The sequence below is a fragment of the Mastigoproctus giganteus genome, chromosome 1, assembly GCF_048544385.1.
Source record: "Mastigoproctus giganteus isolate SK-2022 chromosome 1, ASM4854438v1, whole genome shotgun sequence".
Lineage (NCBI taxonomy): Eukaryota > Metazoa > Arthropoda > Arachnida > Uropygi > Thelyphonidae > Mastigoproctus > Mastigoproctus giganteus.
In genome coordinates this window covers 135,740,963-135,756,910 of record NC_143575.1, presented here as the reverse complement: position 1 = coordinate 135,756,910, position 15,948 = coordinate 135,740,963, and the positions used below count along the sequence as shown (strand labels likewise).

Sequence of the window (15,948 nt, the reverse complement as noted above, 5' to 3'; positions counted from 1 at the left end):
TAGGGTAGTTCTCAATTGGATCGGCTTGGATGGTATGTTAGCGTTAACAAGAATAGCAACTCCTCCACGTGCAGGTGATACCGAGTTCCTATCTCGTCTGTAAATGGTATAACTTGAAAATTTTGGCAAAACTTGGGGCGACAAGAATGTTTCCTGTAAGCATACACCTATGGGATTAAATTGAGCTATTAAATCTCTTACGTCATCAGAATGAGTGCTTAGTCCTCTGCAATTCCATTGTATGATCTTATTCATTATTTAGGTTTACCTGAGGGTGATTCATCTGACTGTTTTCTGTACGTGGGACATTTTTTCCGGTCCTTTTTTGAGAATGTGGGGCGTCCAGTATCCATGGTGTCATCTGCATGGAGTTCTAGAATAGGGTCCTCATTGTCTAGCAGCTCATCTACATCCATGCTTTTGGAGGGAGATTCCGTTTTTTTTGAGACTGATTCAGATTTTAATTGTTCTTTTCCAACTGGGACTAATGGGGTATGAGTAGGAATGCTGATTGGAGTATTTGTGGCTTCGCTAGTTCTTTTTGGAGGATTATCTTTCTTTGAGGTTGAAAGCGTAGATTTGAGCCAGTTCGCTAGAGAGGTGTTAGGTGGAACTGATACATCTGTTTGAGCTGCAGTAGAAACGAAGTTCCGAGTGCGAGCTGCATAGGAACGACTACTAGGCAGGGTCGACATAACTTGTCTACGTGCCTCAGGAAAGGTGACTTTATTTTCTGTTTTGTACTTTTGAATTTTCTTTCCTGTAATCCATAGCTCACATGTTTTGGAAAAAGCTGGGTGGCTTTCTTTGCAGTTTGGACAAACAGGGGTTTTGACAGAGCAATCCGCTTGAGTGTGATCTTTAGAGCCGCAGATGGGACATATGGCCTCACCTCTACATGCCTGCTGCGAATGCCCGTATTTCTGGCATTTGAAGCAGCGAACGGGATTCGGGATAAATGGTCTTATACGACAATTCAAATAGCCAGCTTTAATTGAGGATGGTAAGTCTGAAGTACTGAATGTTAAGATGATCGATCTCGTTGGAGTGAGATTTCCATCTTTTTTAGTCATAATCCATTTCACATTTGTAACTTTTTGACTACTTAGTTCTTGAAGTAGCTCTTCTTCGGAGACTGTAATTAGGTCCCACTCACTGATTACATCCTTTGATGAATTTAAGGTTCTGTGTGGAGTAATTGATACTGTGAGCCCACAAAATGATTTTGTGTTTAAGAGCCGCTCAGAATGTTTAGCGGTGGCAGTTTCAATGAGGAGATCTCCGGATTGTAGTCTTTTCACCATTTTTGGTGATCCAGTAATTGATTCCAAATATTTTTGAATCAAGAATGGTGACAATTTTCCTACAGGTTGGGAGGATAAGGAATGAATCACCAAGAAATTTGGTAATTCATTGTGGCATTCAGGTTCCCTTCTAAGCCTTTTGGGCTGGTTGGTGTCACGGTCGTTGTCAGGAATTTCTGACCTTGAGCTTGATGGCTCTAAAGGTGGATAATTAGTCGTATCCATGTTAGCTCCTTTTGGCCCTGGGGGTATATTTTTGCCACCCAGATTACCGGCCCTGCCATGGGGAGGCAGGAGCAGTGCCGCTTGTGGCCAAGCGTATAGGTTAGTACAATTAGTAAGACTAATTTAATTAAAGAAAAAGGTTCTTTCCTTCTTCTGGGCTCTCTTCTTAGTGCTTTTAAGAAAAAGGGCTACTTAACGAAAAAGTTTAATAATCAAGGGAGAAAACTAAATAGAACCTAGTCGCTTACAGAAAAATGCTTTTCTATCACACGAGAATCGCTTGGCCACGGAAACGCTTGGCACCCGGGGCCCAGTGAAAAGGAAATAATTTTAGCTTTTTACCAGTGAAAAATAATTAATTTATTAAGTAGTGATAAAGAAAAGGCTTATGTTGAATTAAGGCAAAAAGGACTCTTTTCCTACCTTTCCATTCAAACATTTCCCCATTTTCCTTTTATTAATTCGTTTTTATTACTTATAACTATATATATATATATATATATATATATATATATATAATTACTACTGTAAGAGTGTAATTGGTACCATATAGGTATTCAGAGTGTGTTAAAACTTTAGCATAAAAGTATTATGCTATTAGGCAGGCCATTGGGCCAAAAGAAACCCATAAAGACTAAGATAGCTTGTGCTGATTTACTTCTTTATACCCTAGAAATAAACATATAATTAGCAATGATTGTGTGGCTAATTATTGATAATTGGTTACACTGAATGGCACTTTTTTGAGGGCTAACACCATTCAATACATCCCATCAATACTTAGCAAGGCTATCTGTTTCTGATTGTTATCAGCTTGTTTAACTCGGTCCGAATAATAAACAGTAAGGTAATCTATATTTAAATTTAACAACCAACAGGGAAGATAACACCTAGCCCGACAGATATCTTTGAAACAAATGATACTGAAAATAATACAGAATATGAGTGCCAACCATAATTTTCACTTAAGTGTGGTGTTTTTTATTTAAATTTGTAAATGTGCAAAAGAAAGCTTATGCTGACATAAGGATTAAGGAGGTAAGAATAAGTAAAGTCATAGTACCTCAATTTCCCTCAAATTACTATAATAGACCTTGAGGTATAAAAATTTAGAGTTAAAAAGTAAAAAGTGAAAACCAAAGCTTCTAATAATGGTACTTAGAATATAATTTAGAAAAGCCTAAATATACAAAATAATCAAAAATAAATTTGAAAGCCAATTAATTCAAATTTAACGGCACCCCCCTTGCTGGCACCAGGTCTGAATTATGTGAAATAGTAAAAAAAGGTTGAGACGTTAACTTGCTACATTACTGGACCAATTGAAATAAAAAATAAAAATAAAACAGACTGACCATTATGCCCCATTTCGATGGAGGACCACAAGGCCAATAATAGTCAGGGAATCACTGAATTTGAATGTTGGACAAATCCACACAAAGACGTAACTATCCAAAGATCGAACTGCCAATGCAATGGATTTAATGTTAATAACTGCAGATATATAAGTAGATTAGTGAGTGGAGAAATGCTGACCATATCAGATGTAGTAACAATGGAAAAAAATTAAATAGGTACCTGGAAAATAAAAGTAAAATAAAAGTAAAATAAAATAAACATAATACAAATAGCACTTAATGCTATAGATCCAATTATTTTTAACTATTTCATCAAGGGACAGCAGCCAAAACCAAAGGAAATATAGAAAGAAGTAAGGCATCTGTTTCTGATACGAAATATACTTAGCAAGAGATAAAATAGTGAGCTGTCTTCTATTTCATAGCCAATACGACAGAGACTGAAGCAGAAAGGAATAAAAACCAAATCAAATCTAAAATAAAAGTAAAAGTAAAAAATAAAAATCAAGATAAAATTAAATAACATAAAATTAAAGTAGTAAGCACACAGATTCAGATGTGTAGTATACAGGGTGATTCACTACCAGTACGACAAACTTGCAGGAGGTGTAGGGGGCAAAAAGATGAATTGGAATCACATAGCATTGCAGGGTCCAAAATGCCTTCGTCATGTGGTAGAGGACGTTGAACGGGAGGTCGCGTGAACAGCAATCCCGCTGGAAGTCAGCATACTTCCGCACATCCATCCTACAACTGTCCTTACTCAATTTCAATTTATGCCCTTTCAGGCAATTATTCTGAGCAAGAGGAAGAATCCCATCAGCATTTAGCATTTCAAGCCTTTCAAGGCTTGAAATCAATCAGATCACCTCACAGGCGATCTGATTGAGGTGTATAGAAATTACAGTCTCCAGACACTGTAATTTGCAAAACTTAAGCATTTCTTCGTAAGAGCAACCCTTTGTTCCATTCACTAATCTTGTTGCCCTTCTCTGTATTCGTTCCAACAGCTCTACATCCTTCTTAAAATGAGGCCCCCAAACCTGTATACAGTGCTCAAGGTGTGGCCTGACCATTGCTTTATACAAAGGGATAATCACCTCCTTATTCCTGCTAGAAAAATACCTGTATATCATTGACAAGACACCATGAGCTACTCTTGCAGACCATCTGCACTGCTCAGAAAACTTCATATCTGCTTGCACAATTACCCTCAGGTTCTTTTCGTTCTCTACCACTGTCAGTGTAGTACCACACAGTTGATACGTTACTCTGGGGTTACAGCTTCCCATATGCAGTACTTTACATTTGTCAATGTTAAACTTCAGTTGCCAGCCCGTCTGCTCAACTTTTCTAGATTCTTGTTGCAGCAGTGTATTGTCATTAGTGTCATTAAAAACCCTGCCAAACTTCATATCGTCTGCAAACTTGGACATTTAGCCTGATATACCATCAATATCATTAATGAATACAGATTGGGATGTTTGGGAATAAGGTTGGGATGTTTGGGTCAATTTGTCATATATTCATATATATGACATATTTCCTATATATCAGATATCAAAAATTACAGTAACCGCAATAACTGTAGCAACTCTGAATTCAATTCCATTTTCTGAACAGGAAATTTAATATAAGCATTTCCAGTCACATTGCTTTACTAACACCTATCTCCATCCTAGCACAAGTAACTGACCCTGACTCTAGAAATAGACAGAAAGAATTATTCATGCTTAAATTAAAAACCCTTTATCCATATGGACTCAATAATAAGTTCAATCACAAAATCATCACCAACAATATAATAGATATATGCATATATGACAAATTTCAAGCGGTCAAAGGCATTGGTATACCCATACCTTATAAGAAACACAAACACCAATAGCAACAATAAAGTTACATATAAATACAATCTGGGTGATTTTCAACAGACAATCACAGAATGGGACAACAGTCAGCTTAATGTGCAGACGATTCGTGATCTATTATTTAGTACTAAACATAGTGTTCTGAAGGTTCCTTACAGGTTCATCCTCAACTTTGAGTTCACATCTAAACACTTTCTTCATCTTTTAACAGATATTTGCAAATTTAAATTAAAATCATGCATTAGTCAGAATAACCATGAGCATACTACCATCATACTTAAATATAATGCCAACATGGACAGCATCAACATTAATAGTTGCATTAATAAAAAATATTCTGATCTACTTCCTACTGGCTGCCAGAATCTGAACATTATATCTGGATTCAGATATTTTAAATTTTTTGGATTCAGTGCCTGCAATGAATCTAAATCTAGATCTATAAATCCCTAGCCACTAACGTGGATAAATTAAATCTTTATCCTGTTGCCCATGGATGTATTTGCCATCAGGCTAACTTCCAACCCTTTGTTGATACACATATTGGTCATATTTTAACTGGTAATTTGAATATTATACCCAACCAGGAACTTGGAAATATCATGTCGTATGGATTCAAATTTAGGTTATACACTAAAATCAGCCTTACAATTTTCAGAAAGCAGTTATATCAAGATTTACTCAAGTTCTGTTTCAAGCTATCACATAATCATAACAACCCCATTGAATCCTTCTTATTATGGATGAATTCAGTGCTAGCTAATTAATTCCAGTGACAATGTGGCATTAATGCCACATTGTCACTGTTCTGCTGGAATTAAATACCATTTTTCCAAAATTAAATAACAATTAGCAGATCTATATAAACATTTTGTTATCACTCTAGTGGACAAAGCCTCTAGCAACTATGCCATTATTTGTAAAGCATTTTGTTTACAGACTTTAAATGCAGAACTTAATGTGACAAATCTATCACCAAAAACAAAAATCATAAAGGAATTAATTGCTTTCAACAAAAAATTAAAATTAACAAGTACAGATTTCCTTATATTTACTTCATACCCAAGTTCCACAAAAACCCCACTGGTTTCAGATTCATCACTTCTTGTAAGTACAGTTATGCTCATAAGCCTGGCAAAGCTTTAGAACAATTACTGAAACCTATTATGGATTTCCTACCAGACAGCAGAATTATTAATAATAATACACCTATAATAAATGCACTGAATAATGGCAATAAATGCACTGAATAACATTATGTTTGAATGTGTTAACTTAACGTTAACACATTCAAACATTTGACTTTAATAGCTTTTTACAAGCATAGATCAAATCAACTTAAAAATCAGTCGAATAAAATATACAATAATTATAAACACATAAAAATTGCAATCCTGGAGGAACAGTCTAATCAACCTCTGTATTTCCAATAACTACATATTTGATGGCAACACTGTATACTTACAACCCAAAGGTACTCCTATGGTCACCCTACTAGCTGTGTCATAGCTAACCTATATATATACTGGTCGGAAACCACCCTACCCTCAGATATATGTACCAGTACATAGACTAATTGTTGGTAGTTAAGTACCCTACATTTCTACAGGACTATGCTAGTATTTATTCTCCAAAACTCATTTTGGAAAGAGCTAATAACAATGACCTTTCTGCTAATTACTTAGACCTGGACATTAACATCAAAAACTCACATACTGCTATTAACATATATAAGAGAGATGCCTTTTACTTTCATGTGGTCAGCTTCACCCACTGGCACTTCAACATCTCAAAAAAAAAGTTCATTCAAATATAATACTCTCTCAATGCGTCAGGATAGCTACCATATGTCAACAACAGTCTGATTTTAGATAATATCAAAATTCTGTGTAATAAACTTCTTGGCAATAATTTCCCTTCAGCCTTCCTTTACCATCATTTTAAAAAAGCACTTAATATCATTAAATATAAAAAATTGATTTCATGACCATACTGATATTTACAATATAATAGCAGGTTGGTATCTTTTTACATTCAGGTTTGTATATAATGTACAGACAATACCCCCTAGCCTCTTTGGTGTCTCCCAGTCTAAAAAACTTGTGCCCACCGATTGGCTGACTATGGGGGTATTATGTTTTGATGATTATTTTTGTTTTTTAGATTATTTAGTCATATATTTCTTATAATATAATAATATTCAAACACTACCATATTCCCCTTCTTCCATTTACTTTTTATTGTTCTTACACCCTATGTTTTTTTATTTCTTGTGAGCAATTGGGTTGACCGAAAGCAATATTTGAGATGCTATTTTTCTGCTATCTCTTGCTTTTTTTGTCTCCAACAAAGTTTATAGTCTTTTTATGCTACTTTGTCAGTTTTGTATTTCTCCCCTATCGTGGGTTCAGGATAGGGGAGTGCCTACCTCCCCATCACACTGGTAACGTTAACTTTGACCTATTTACACCTTTTTCCCTTCCACACCTGTGGTTATTTTAATTAGCATTAGCATTAGTAGAGGCATTTCATGCAAGAAAGCAAGCTTATGCAGCATCAGCCAAAAAAAATAAATAAATAAAAATAAAATAAAATAAAAATAAATAAATAAATAAAAAATAACCACTTCCACTTCACCCCTCTGTTCGTTCGAAATACCTGTCCAGCTGAGCCTTAAACTTATTTAGGCTATCAACTTTCACGACAAGGGATGGAAGTCTATTCCAGCAACCAACCACCTGCTGGCTAAAGGCAAACTTCTGCACATTTATCCTACATCTGTCTTTCCTCAATTTGAATTTATGCCCTCTCAGGTGATTATTCTGAGCAAGAGGAAGAATCTCATCAGCATTGAGCATGCTCAAACCATTCAAGGCTTTATACACATCTATCAGATCATCTCACCGGTGCCTAGTCTCCAGACACTGTAATTTGCAAAACGTAAGCCTTTCTTCGTAAGAGCACCTCTTTGTTCCATTCACTAATCTTGTTGCCCTTCTCTGTACTCGTTCCAGCATCTCTACATCCTTCTTCAAATGAGGCCTCCAGACCTGTATAACAGTACTCTTGGTGCGGTCTGACCATTGCCTTATATAAGGGAATAATCACCTATTTATCCCTGCTAGAAAAATTCCTATATATCATTGACAAAACACCATGAGCTACTCTTACAGCCCGTCTGCACTGCTCAGAAAACTTCATATCTGCCTGCACAACCACCCCCAGGTCCCTTTCATTCTCTACCACTGTCAGTGAAGTACCACAGAGTTGATACGTTGTTCTGGGGTTGCTGTTTCCCAAATGTAGTACTTTACATTTGTCAATGTTAAACTTCATTTGCCACCTCTCAGCCCATCTGCTCAACCTTTCCAGATCCTGTTGCAGTAGCATAGTGTCAGTAGTGTCCTTGACAACCGTACTAACCTTCGTATCGTCTGCAAACTTGGACATTAAGCTTGATATACCATCATCAATATCATATATAAATACAGAAAACAATAATGGACCCAATACTGAACCCTGAGGGACTCCACTAATAACATTAGTCCATGATGAGCAGTGTCCATTGATTACCAATCTCTGTCTTCTCCCCCTCAACCACCCCTTTATCCATAGCAGTAATTTGCCTCCAATGCCACACTGCTCCAATTTGTGCAGCAGTCTTCCATGTGCAACAGTATCAAAAGCCTTTCTAAGATCCAAGTATATAATATCAAAGTTATTCCCTTCATCCAGTTCTTTTGTGACTGCATCATAGTATTCAATCAAATTGGTCAGGCAAGACTTCCCCTTAACAAAACCATGCTGTGTCTGAGCTATAACTGAAGTCTTGTCTAGGTGATCCTGCAGTGCTTCTTTAACCAGTGCCTCCATTATTTTTCCAGGAACAGAAGTTAAACTAACAGGTCTATAATTACTTGTGTCGCCTTTAATCCTCCTTTGTGAATTGGGGTCACATTTGTACATCTCCAGTCCATGGGTACTTCCCCTGAGTCCAAGGAAGCTCTCATAATTATGGCTAAGGGTTTGCTTACTTCCTTTGCTGCTACCTTTAATATAACTGGATAGATCCCATCCACCCCAGGTGCCTTTCTTGTATTTATCTTCAACAATTTCTCCTCCACTTTACTCTCAGTTATTACAAGATTCTCTAGCTTACTGCCAGAGTTGAATACACCTCTGGCATTCCCCTCGCTGAATAACTCCTCATGTGTGAATGTCAATGCAAAATATTCATTCAGTTTGTTAGCTACCTGAGCAGGATCATCAACAGTTGACCCATCGATATCAAGTGGACCAATGTGATTCATCCCCTTCCTTATAGAGTTTACATAAGTAAAGAACTCTTTGCTGTTTTTCTTTGCATCCCTTGTCAAAGATTTCTTGTAATCTGCCTTCGCCTTCCTAACCTCCTTTGTAGCTTGGTTACAGATCAACTTGTATCTATCATAGGCTTCTGTGTCATGTGTTAATTTGTATGTATCCAATGCATTTTTCTTCTCTGCCATATGCCTCATTAGTTCATCTGACATCCATTTTGGCCTAAACCTTGAACAATATTTCTTAGTTGGTATGTAAAGCCTAGTAGCTTCCAAGATAAGTTTTTTGAATGCTTCCCATTTTGAATTTGCTGTTGGTAACATCATCAGTTGGTCCCACTGTATAGAAGTTAAATACTGTCTCAGTCTATCATAGCCGCCTTTACAAAAAAAAAGCAATAACCCTTCCCTTTACCCCTAGTGGTAGTTACCTCTTTGAGTATTTCCCATTTCAGCACACTGTGATCACTGCCACCTAGCAGTTCATTTACCTGCAGATTCTTAATGCATGAAGAATCACTACTGATAATCAAATCAAGAGTATTACTCCCTCTAGTTGCCTCCTGAACATGCTGATGTAGAAAACAATCATCCAATAAATCCACAAAAGCCTTGCTAGTGTGCGAGTGACCAGCCCCCAAATTCCAGTCAGTATCTGGGAAATTAAAATCCCCCATTATAAGACTCTGATTTACTGGCCCACTCTATTTCCCCGTACAGTTTCTTATTATACTCATCAGAGTCATTAGGCCTATAGCACACTCCTACGCTCAATTTTGATCTCCCAATGCTTATGTCACACCAAACTGACTTGACACTGCACTGTCCAGCAATGTCGACTGGCTTCACTTCCTTGGATTTTATGTATTTCTTAACTAATAGAATAACCCCTCCTCCCTTCCTATCCTGTCTATCCATTCTGTAGACGTACTCCCCAAATTCCAGTTCTGCATTCCTTATATCTGTGTGACACCACGTCTCTGAAATCCCCACAATATCTGCCTTTGATGTTTTGAGCAATACCTCAAATTCATCAAATTTATTAACTAAACTCCTAGCATTGGTGTACACGCAAGTATACATGCACCTGTTCTTTTTCTTAGCTACCCTAACACAACCTATGTGTTTATTTGTACCCCAATGATTCCCAGCAGTCTCTGAAATATCCTGCATCTTATTTTGCAGACTGCGGCTTATTCCAATAGAAGCAGTGCAAGAATAATATGTTAAAAATACATAGGGAACTAATTTGCTAACTTTTTCGGTTCTCCGATGCAGCCCGGCTGTTGTTTACTCCCCTCAGCCCATATCACCATCCTGCTTGGCACCACAGTATGTCATCCATCTTTGCCTATATTCTTTCATCTTCATTTAACATTAATTTTGTTTAAATTCATCTGGTTTTTATTCTTTTCCATTTTGATCTCTGTCTGGTCAACTATAAAATACACGTCAGCTCAATTTTTACCTCTTTCTATGTATATTTCATATCAGAAACAGATGCCTTACTTCTCGCTCTATTTACATTGGTTTTGGCTGCTGATCCTTGACGAAGAAGTTAAAATCATCAAATCTATAGCATTAAGTACTATTTGTATTATATTTATTTTATTTTACTTTTATTTTACAGGTACCTATTTAATTTTTTCCATTGTTATTACTTCTGACCTGGTCAGCATTTCTCCACTCATACTCTAATCTTCTTATCTACATTCCATTATGGTCATTGGGTATTTCTGCTATTATTAGTAGTGCCCCTTGTCCGTAAACTATCCGTATATTTTAATATATCATTCCCTTTTTTTTAAATGATCATTCTTTTTTAAGCCATTACTATTCACTACAACCACTTGTTATTAATACATTGGGTTTATATATCTGCAGTTATTTCTTTGAAATTAGCTTTACTTAATAAATGGTCATTCACATAATGTTTTGGTGTAGGTTCATTTCCTAATAATGTAAATAAATGTTAGCTACTGCTCATGAGTTTTGCCCCATTGCTGTCCACTACAGTTTTGAATAAATAAGGATGAACCACTATAGATAAATTTATTGGAATCAGAAATAATATTAAAAATCACGATCTAGATCTGCTGGAATGGGTGCAGAGAAGGGCAACCAGGCTGGTGAAGGGAATAAAAGGGTGCTTTTAACTAGAAAGGCTTCAGTTCTGCAAATTGCAGCGTCTCAAGTCTAGGCACCTGCGGGGAGATCTGATTGAGGTATTTGAAGATTTCAGTGGATTGTATAAGCTGAATGTTAATGGCATTCCTCTTTCTGAGACTGCACACATGAGGGGAGCATAAATTTGAAGAAGGATGGTTGCAGGATAGTAGATGTGCAGAAGTTTGTTTTCAGCCAGTGGGTGGTTGATTGTTGGAATGGACTTCCATCCATTATTGTGGAAGTGTATGGTTTAAATGAATTCAGGAAAGAACTAGTTCTTCCCTGAATTCATTTAAACCATACACTTCCACAAATTCTTGTGAACTAGACAAATTCTTGCTTGGAAGGAATGGATGAATGGAAGAAGTTTTTGTAAAAGAATAAGAGCAGTTTACTTCAATAGGATATGTAGAACACTTATTATTATTATTATTAATATTAGCCATATGGTGCAAGGAAGCCAGAGGCTTATGCTGCACCAGCCAAAAGAAATTTCCATATAACACTCTTCAGAAATTAAAATTAATAAAACATTAACACAAAATGATTAAAATAAATTGAAAACAATTAAAAAGCAATTGAACACAATTTACGCTAAACTTTTTTGTAATTAAAAATTAATTACAAAAAATTCAATGTAAATATGAAAAACAATTTTCCTTCCTGAAGCTGACAATGCTGTGATCACAATATACAGTCGAAAAGCATTGTCAGCTTCAAAAAGGAGAATTGTTTTCATATTTATGTTAAACTTTTTTGTAATTAATTTTTAATTATATTTTTGAATTGTATTTGGTTGATTTTTTAATTGCTTTCAATTTATTTTAATTAATTTACATTAATGTTTTATTCATTTTAATTTCTGGAGAGTGTTATATGGAAGTGTTCTACGCTATGATATTGAGGTAAACTGCTTATTTTTTTACAAATATTGAAATCAACGTAGAACGTATTGGGTATCATAGCTCTGGGAGAAGTGTGTAGTTTTTTTTTTTTTTTTTTTTTGCTGATGCTATTTATGTAAGTTTGTTTTGCATCATTTTCCACTACTAGTACATCTATCTTGCAACTATCTACCTTCCTCAATTGGATGGATTAAATAAATCGAAGGAAGAACTAGACAAATTCTTGAGAGTATGGATAATGGGTGAACTCTGTAGTTTTTTTTTTTTTTTTTGGCTGATCCTATATAAGCTTCCTTTCTTGTATCATTTGCCATTATTATTATATTATTTCTCCCTGATTGGGGGTTCCACCTCGTGACGGGTATTGCTACCAAGTACACAGGGTGGTTGTTGTTGTTGTCTGGTGTTACTTTTGGTCGAGGAACTCTCTGACTATCCTACAGATGTTCAGGATAGAATTTCTGGAGTTCCTTGTAAGTGTTCGTTGGGAGACCTATTGCTGCTAGTCTGTTATGTAGGGTCTTTGGCACCATACCTGTGGTTGGCACGATGATCGGGATGGTCGTTACTTGTTCCATATACTACATCTCTTTGATCTCCTGTCTTAGGTTCGTTTACTTCCTGATCTTTTCCCCATGGGTTTTCTGCAGGTTGCCAGTGTTGGGTACCGCTATGTCAATCAGATAGGTAGTCTTTTCCTTCTGTTGTGCGGGATTGTCATATTTGTTATTATGGTGCAGTCCCAGTACAGCTTGTGGGTTGGGGTCTGTAGTACTGCCTGGGGTTCGTACTTGTAGTATGGTACACTTTCTTTGGTCAACTGGTGTTTCCTTGCTAGCTTCTGATGTATTATCCTGGCTACCTGGTCTTGTCTACGAGTGTACTCAGTCTGGGTGATCACCTTGCACCCCCGCGGTGATGTGTTGGATCATTTCTGAGGCCAGGTGGCATCGTCGACATGTGTCATTGGACAGTCTGGGCTCCTTGGCGATGTATTTTCTATAATTTCTGGTATTATTATTATTATAGTCACATGGTACTAGGAAGCCTGAGGCTTATGCTGTACCAGACAAAAAAACTTTCTGAGTCACCCTGAGAGAGAGAGAGAGAGAGAGAGAGAGAGAGAGAGAGAGAGAGAGAAGGAAGGAATCAGAAATAGAAGGGAATCACGAAGAAAAAGAAGAATGATGATATCCAGCTCAGGACCCTGGGCTGGATATCATCATTCTTCTCTTTCTTGGTGATTACTACTATTACCATGCTCTATCACATTTTAAAAACTTTGATAAATCCTTGCAGTAGTTACCAAAATAACAGTTTTAAATTATTATGCAAGATACTTGTAAAAAAATTATTGACGTCATGTGTGCCCATCTGACTTCAAAATGAAAAGATATCTTTTTCTGAAGCTAAGGATGCCCTTTTTATTATGGGTAAAGTTTTCTCTTTTGCAGTTTCTTTTAATATATTTGAATAGATTCTATCAGCCCAGGTGTTTTGTTCACTTTTAGCTGCAGTAACTTCTCTTCCACCTTCCTATCCATTATTATAAAAATCTGTGATCTCATAACCTGTATTATTAGTTAGACTTCTGCTAATCCTGTCTCTAAAAACTTCATGTATGAATTTTGAGGGAAAATATTTATTCAGTTTATAAGTGATCTGCAGCAGATCATCATTAATTATGCCACATATATCCAGTGGATCATCATTATTCATTCCTTTCCTTCTAGTGTTAACATGTACAGAAAATTCCTTCCTGCTTTGCCTTGCACTCTTTGCCAAATCCATCTGATAATCTGCCTGCCTAACCCCCCTTGAGTACTTTATTAAAGACTAACTTGTATTACTGTATGAGTCTGCATCCCTTGGTGATTTATAATTATTCCATGCATTGTTTTTCACTGCAACGAAACTCATCTGACATCTGTTATGGTCTAAACCTGAAATAATATTTCCTTGCTGAAATAAAATACTTAGCAACATCTATAATTACTCTCTGAATCTTTCCATTTGGCTTTTACATTTTGCAGCAACTTTAATAATCAGTTGCAGTAGTTTTGAATCAAAGCTATAGGGTTCTGGTTCAGCCAACAGCCACAATTGGATTTCAGCAGAGAGATGGCAGAATGTTTTTCTAGTGAAGCAGCTCTCTTGAGAAGTAACATTATTTTTATTATTGATAGGTAGTACCAACTAAAATATATAAAAAACTCAATTTTTTGTATAAAGAGCAAGATTGGATCTACCTTTCATGTTCTGAAGAGTAGCAGCATAGGAAAATTGTTCTGTTTACATATATATATGCACAACCTTGCATAGTATGCAAGGTCTTGATTTTGGAATTATTCAAATCACAGATCTCACTCGTGATCTTCTTTTATTAAAGAATTATATGTAAGGTATTTCAGGCTAGAGATTGAATAATAAGCTTTAATATAAACTTTTAGTTGCAGGAATTTCTCTTCCACCTTCCTTCCTGCCAACCGGGTTAGCTGGGTGGGTAAAGTGCCTGCCTGGCAACCCAAAGGTCGCGGGTTTGAATCCCGCCTCGGGTTTGAATCAGAGTAAAAAATGCAAAAACTTTGGGAGGTGCATTATGGCCACAGAAGCTGATGCACAAACAACTACAAAGAAAAAACCCTTCCTTCCTGTTGTTATAAAAATCAGTGAACTTCTGATTTGTATTATTAGAGTTCTGCTTACTTTGTTTCTAAAAACTTCATACGTGAATGTAGATGTAAAATTCAGTTTATAAGTGTTCTGTGCAGGCTCACCAGTAGTTGTTCCATTTATAACCTGTGGACCACTGTGATTGATTTGTTCCTTTCATTGTATTGTTAATATATGCAAAGAAATCATTGCTACTTTGCCTTGGACACTTAGCAAAATGCCTCTGTATTCTGCCTTAGTCTGTCTGCCTCTCAACTGTTTGATTAGAGACTAACTTGTTCTTACTATAGCAATCTGAATTCACTGATGATTATAATCATTCCATGCATTATAAATACATGGAATAATTATAAATATATACAAACAATGATATCTTGCAGTTCACCTGCTCAAGTCATTGTTGAGCTGAGCATATCTGACGGAGCCTATGTGTGTATGTGCACCTCACCTGTTTACAACCTTGAATTTATTTTTTGGGTTTTATATAGCTATTGCACATAATTTGTACTTAGCTATTCATGTTTACATCAAAAACAATATAACAGTTAAGAGTATTTCTCATTTATGAAATTGTTCATTATTCTTTTAAATTTTAAAAAAATTATTTATATTTACATTTATCTTTAATAGGAGAGATAGGCCCAAGAGGGCCTCCAGGCCCAGTTGGCGGTCCTGGGATACCTGGTTTGCCAGGACGAGAAGGCCCTGCAGGTTTAAAAGGAGATAAAGGAGAATCTGGACTATCAGGATTACCTGGCTTGCAGGGACCATCAGGACTTCCTGGGGCACCAGGCCCAAAAGGAGAACCTGGACCTAAAGGAAATCCAGGAATTTCTATCCAGGGTTCAAAAGGAATGGATGGTAGTCCTGGATTAGATGGCTTACCTGGTCAGAAAGGAGAACCAGGACCTAAAGGAGAGCGAGGTATGCTTAATGTTTGTTTCCTGACTCCATTATATATAAAATACAAAAGAATTCCATAAAATATATTTGTATTTAAATTCACTCACTCTTGTGAAAAGAATTCAATTGAAATGAGATTAATATAATAAACTTGTTGCTGAATACAATTATCCCTGAAGGCCTTTATACAGAACTGTTGGTCACTTAGTTCTCTATAATGG

General features: G+C 36.3%; 1 protein-coding gene across 2 annotated transcripts in view; it reads left to right on the top strand.

The window, feature by feature from the left end:
• Col4a1 (Collagen type IV alpha 1) overlaps window positions 1–15,948 on the top strand; it is a 1,206,096-nt gene that overhangs the window by 567,238 nt on the left and 622,910 nt on the right. For both annotated transcript variants that reach the window (XM_090374514.1, XM_090374509.1), the window contains exon 17: window positions 15,455–15,748. In XM_090374514.1, coding sequence (XP_090230640.1) covers window positions 15,455–15,748 — 294 coding nt within the window. The remainder of the gene's footprint in view (window positions 1–15,454; window positions 15,749–15,948) is intronic.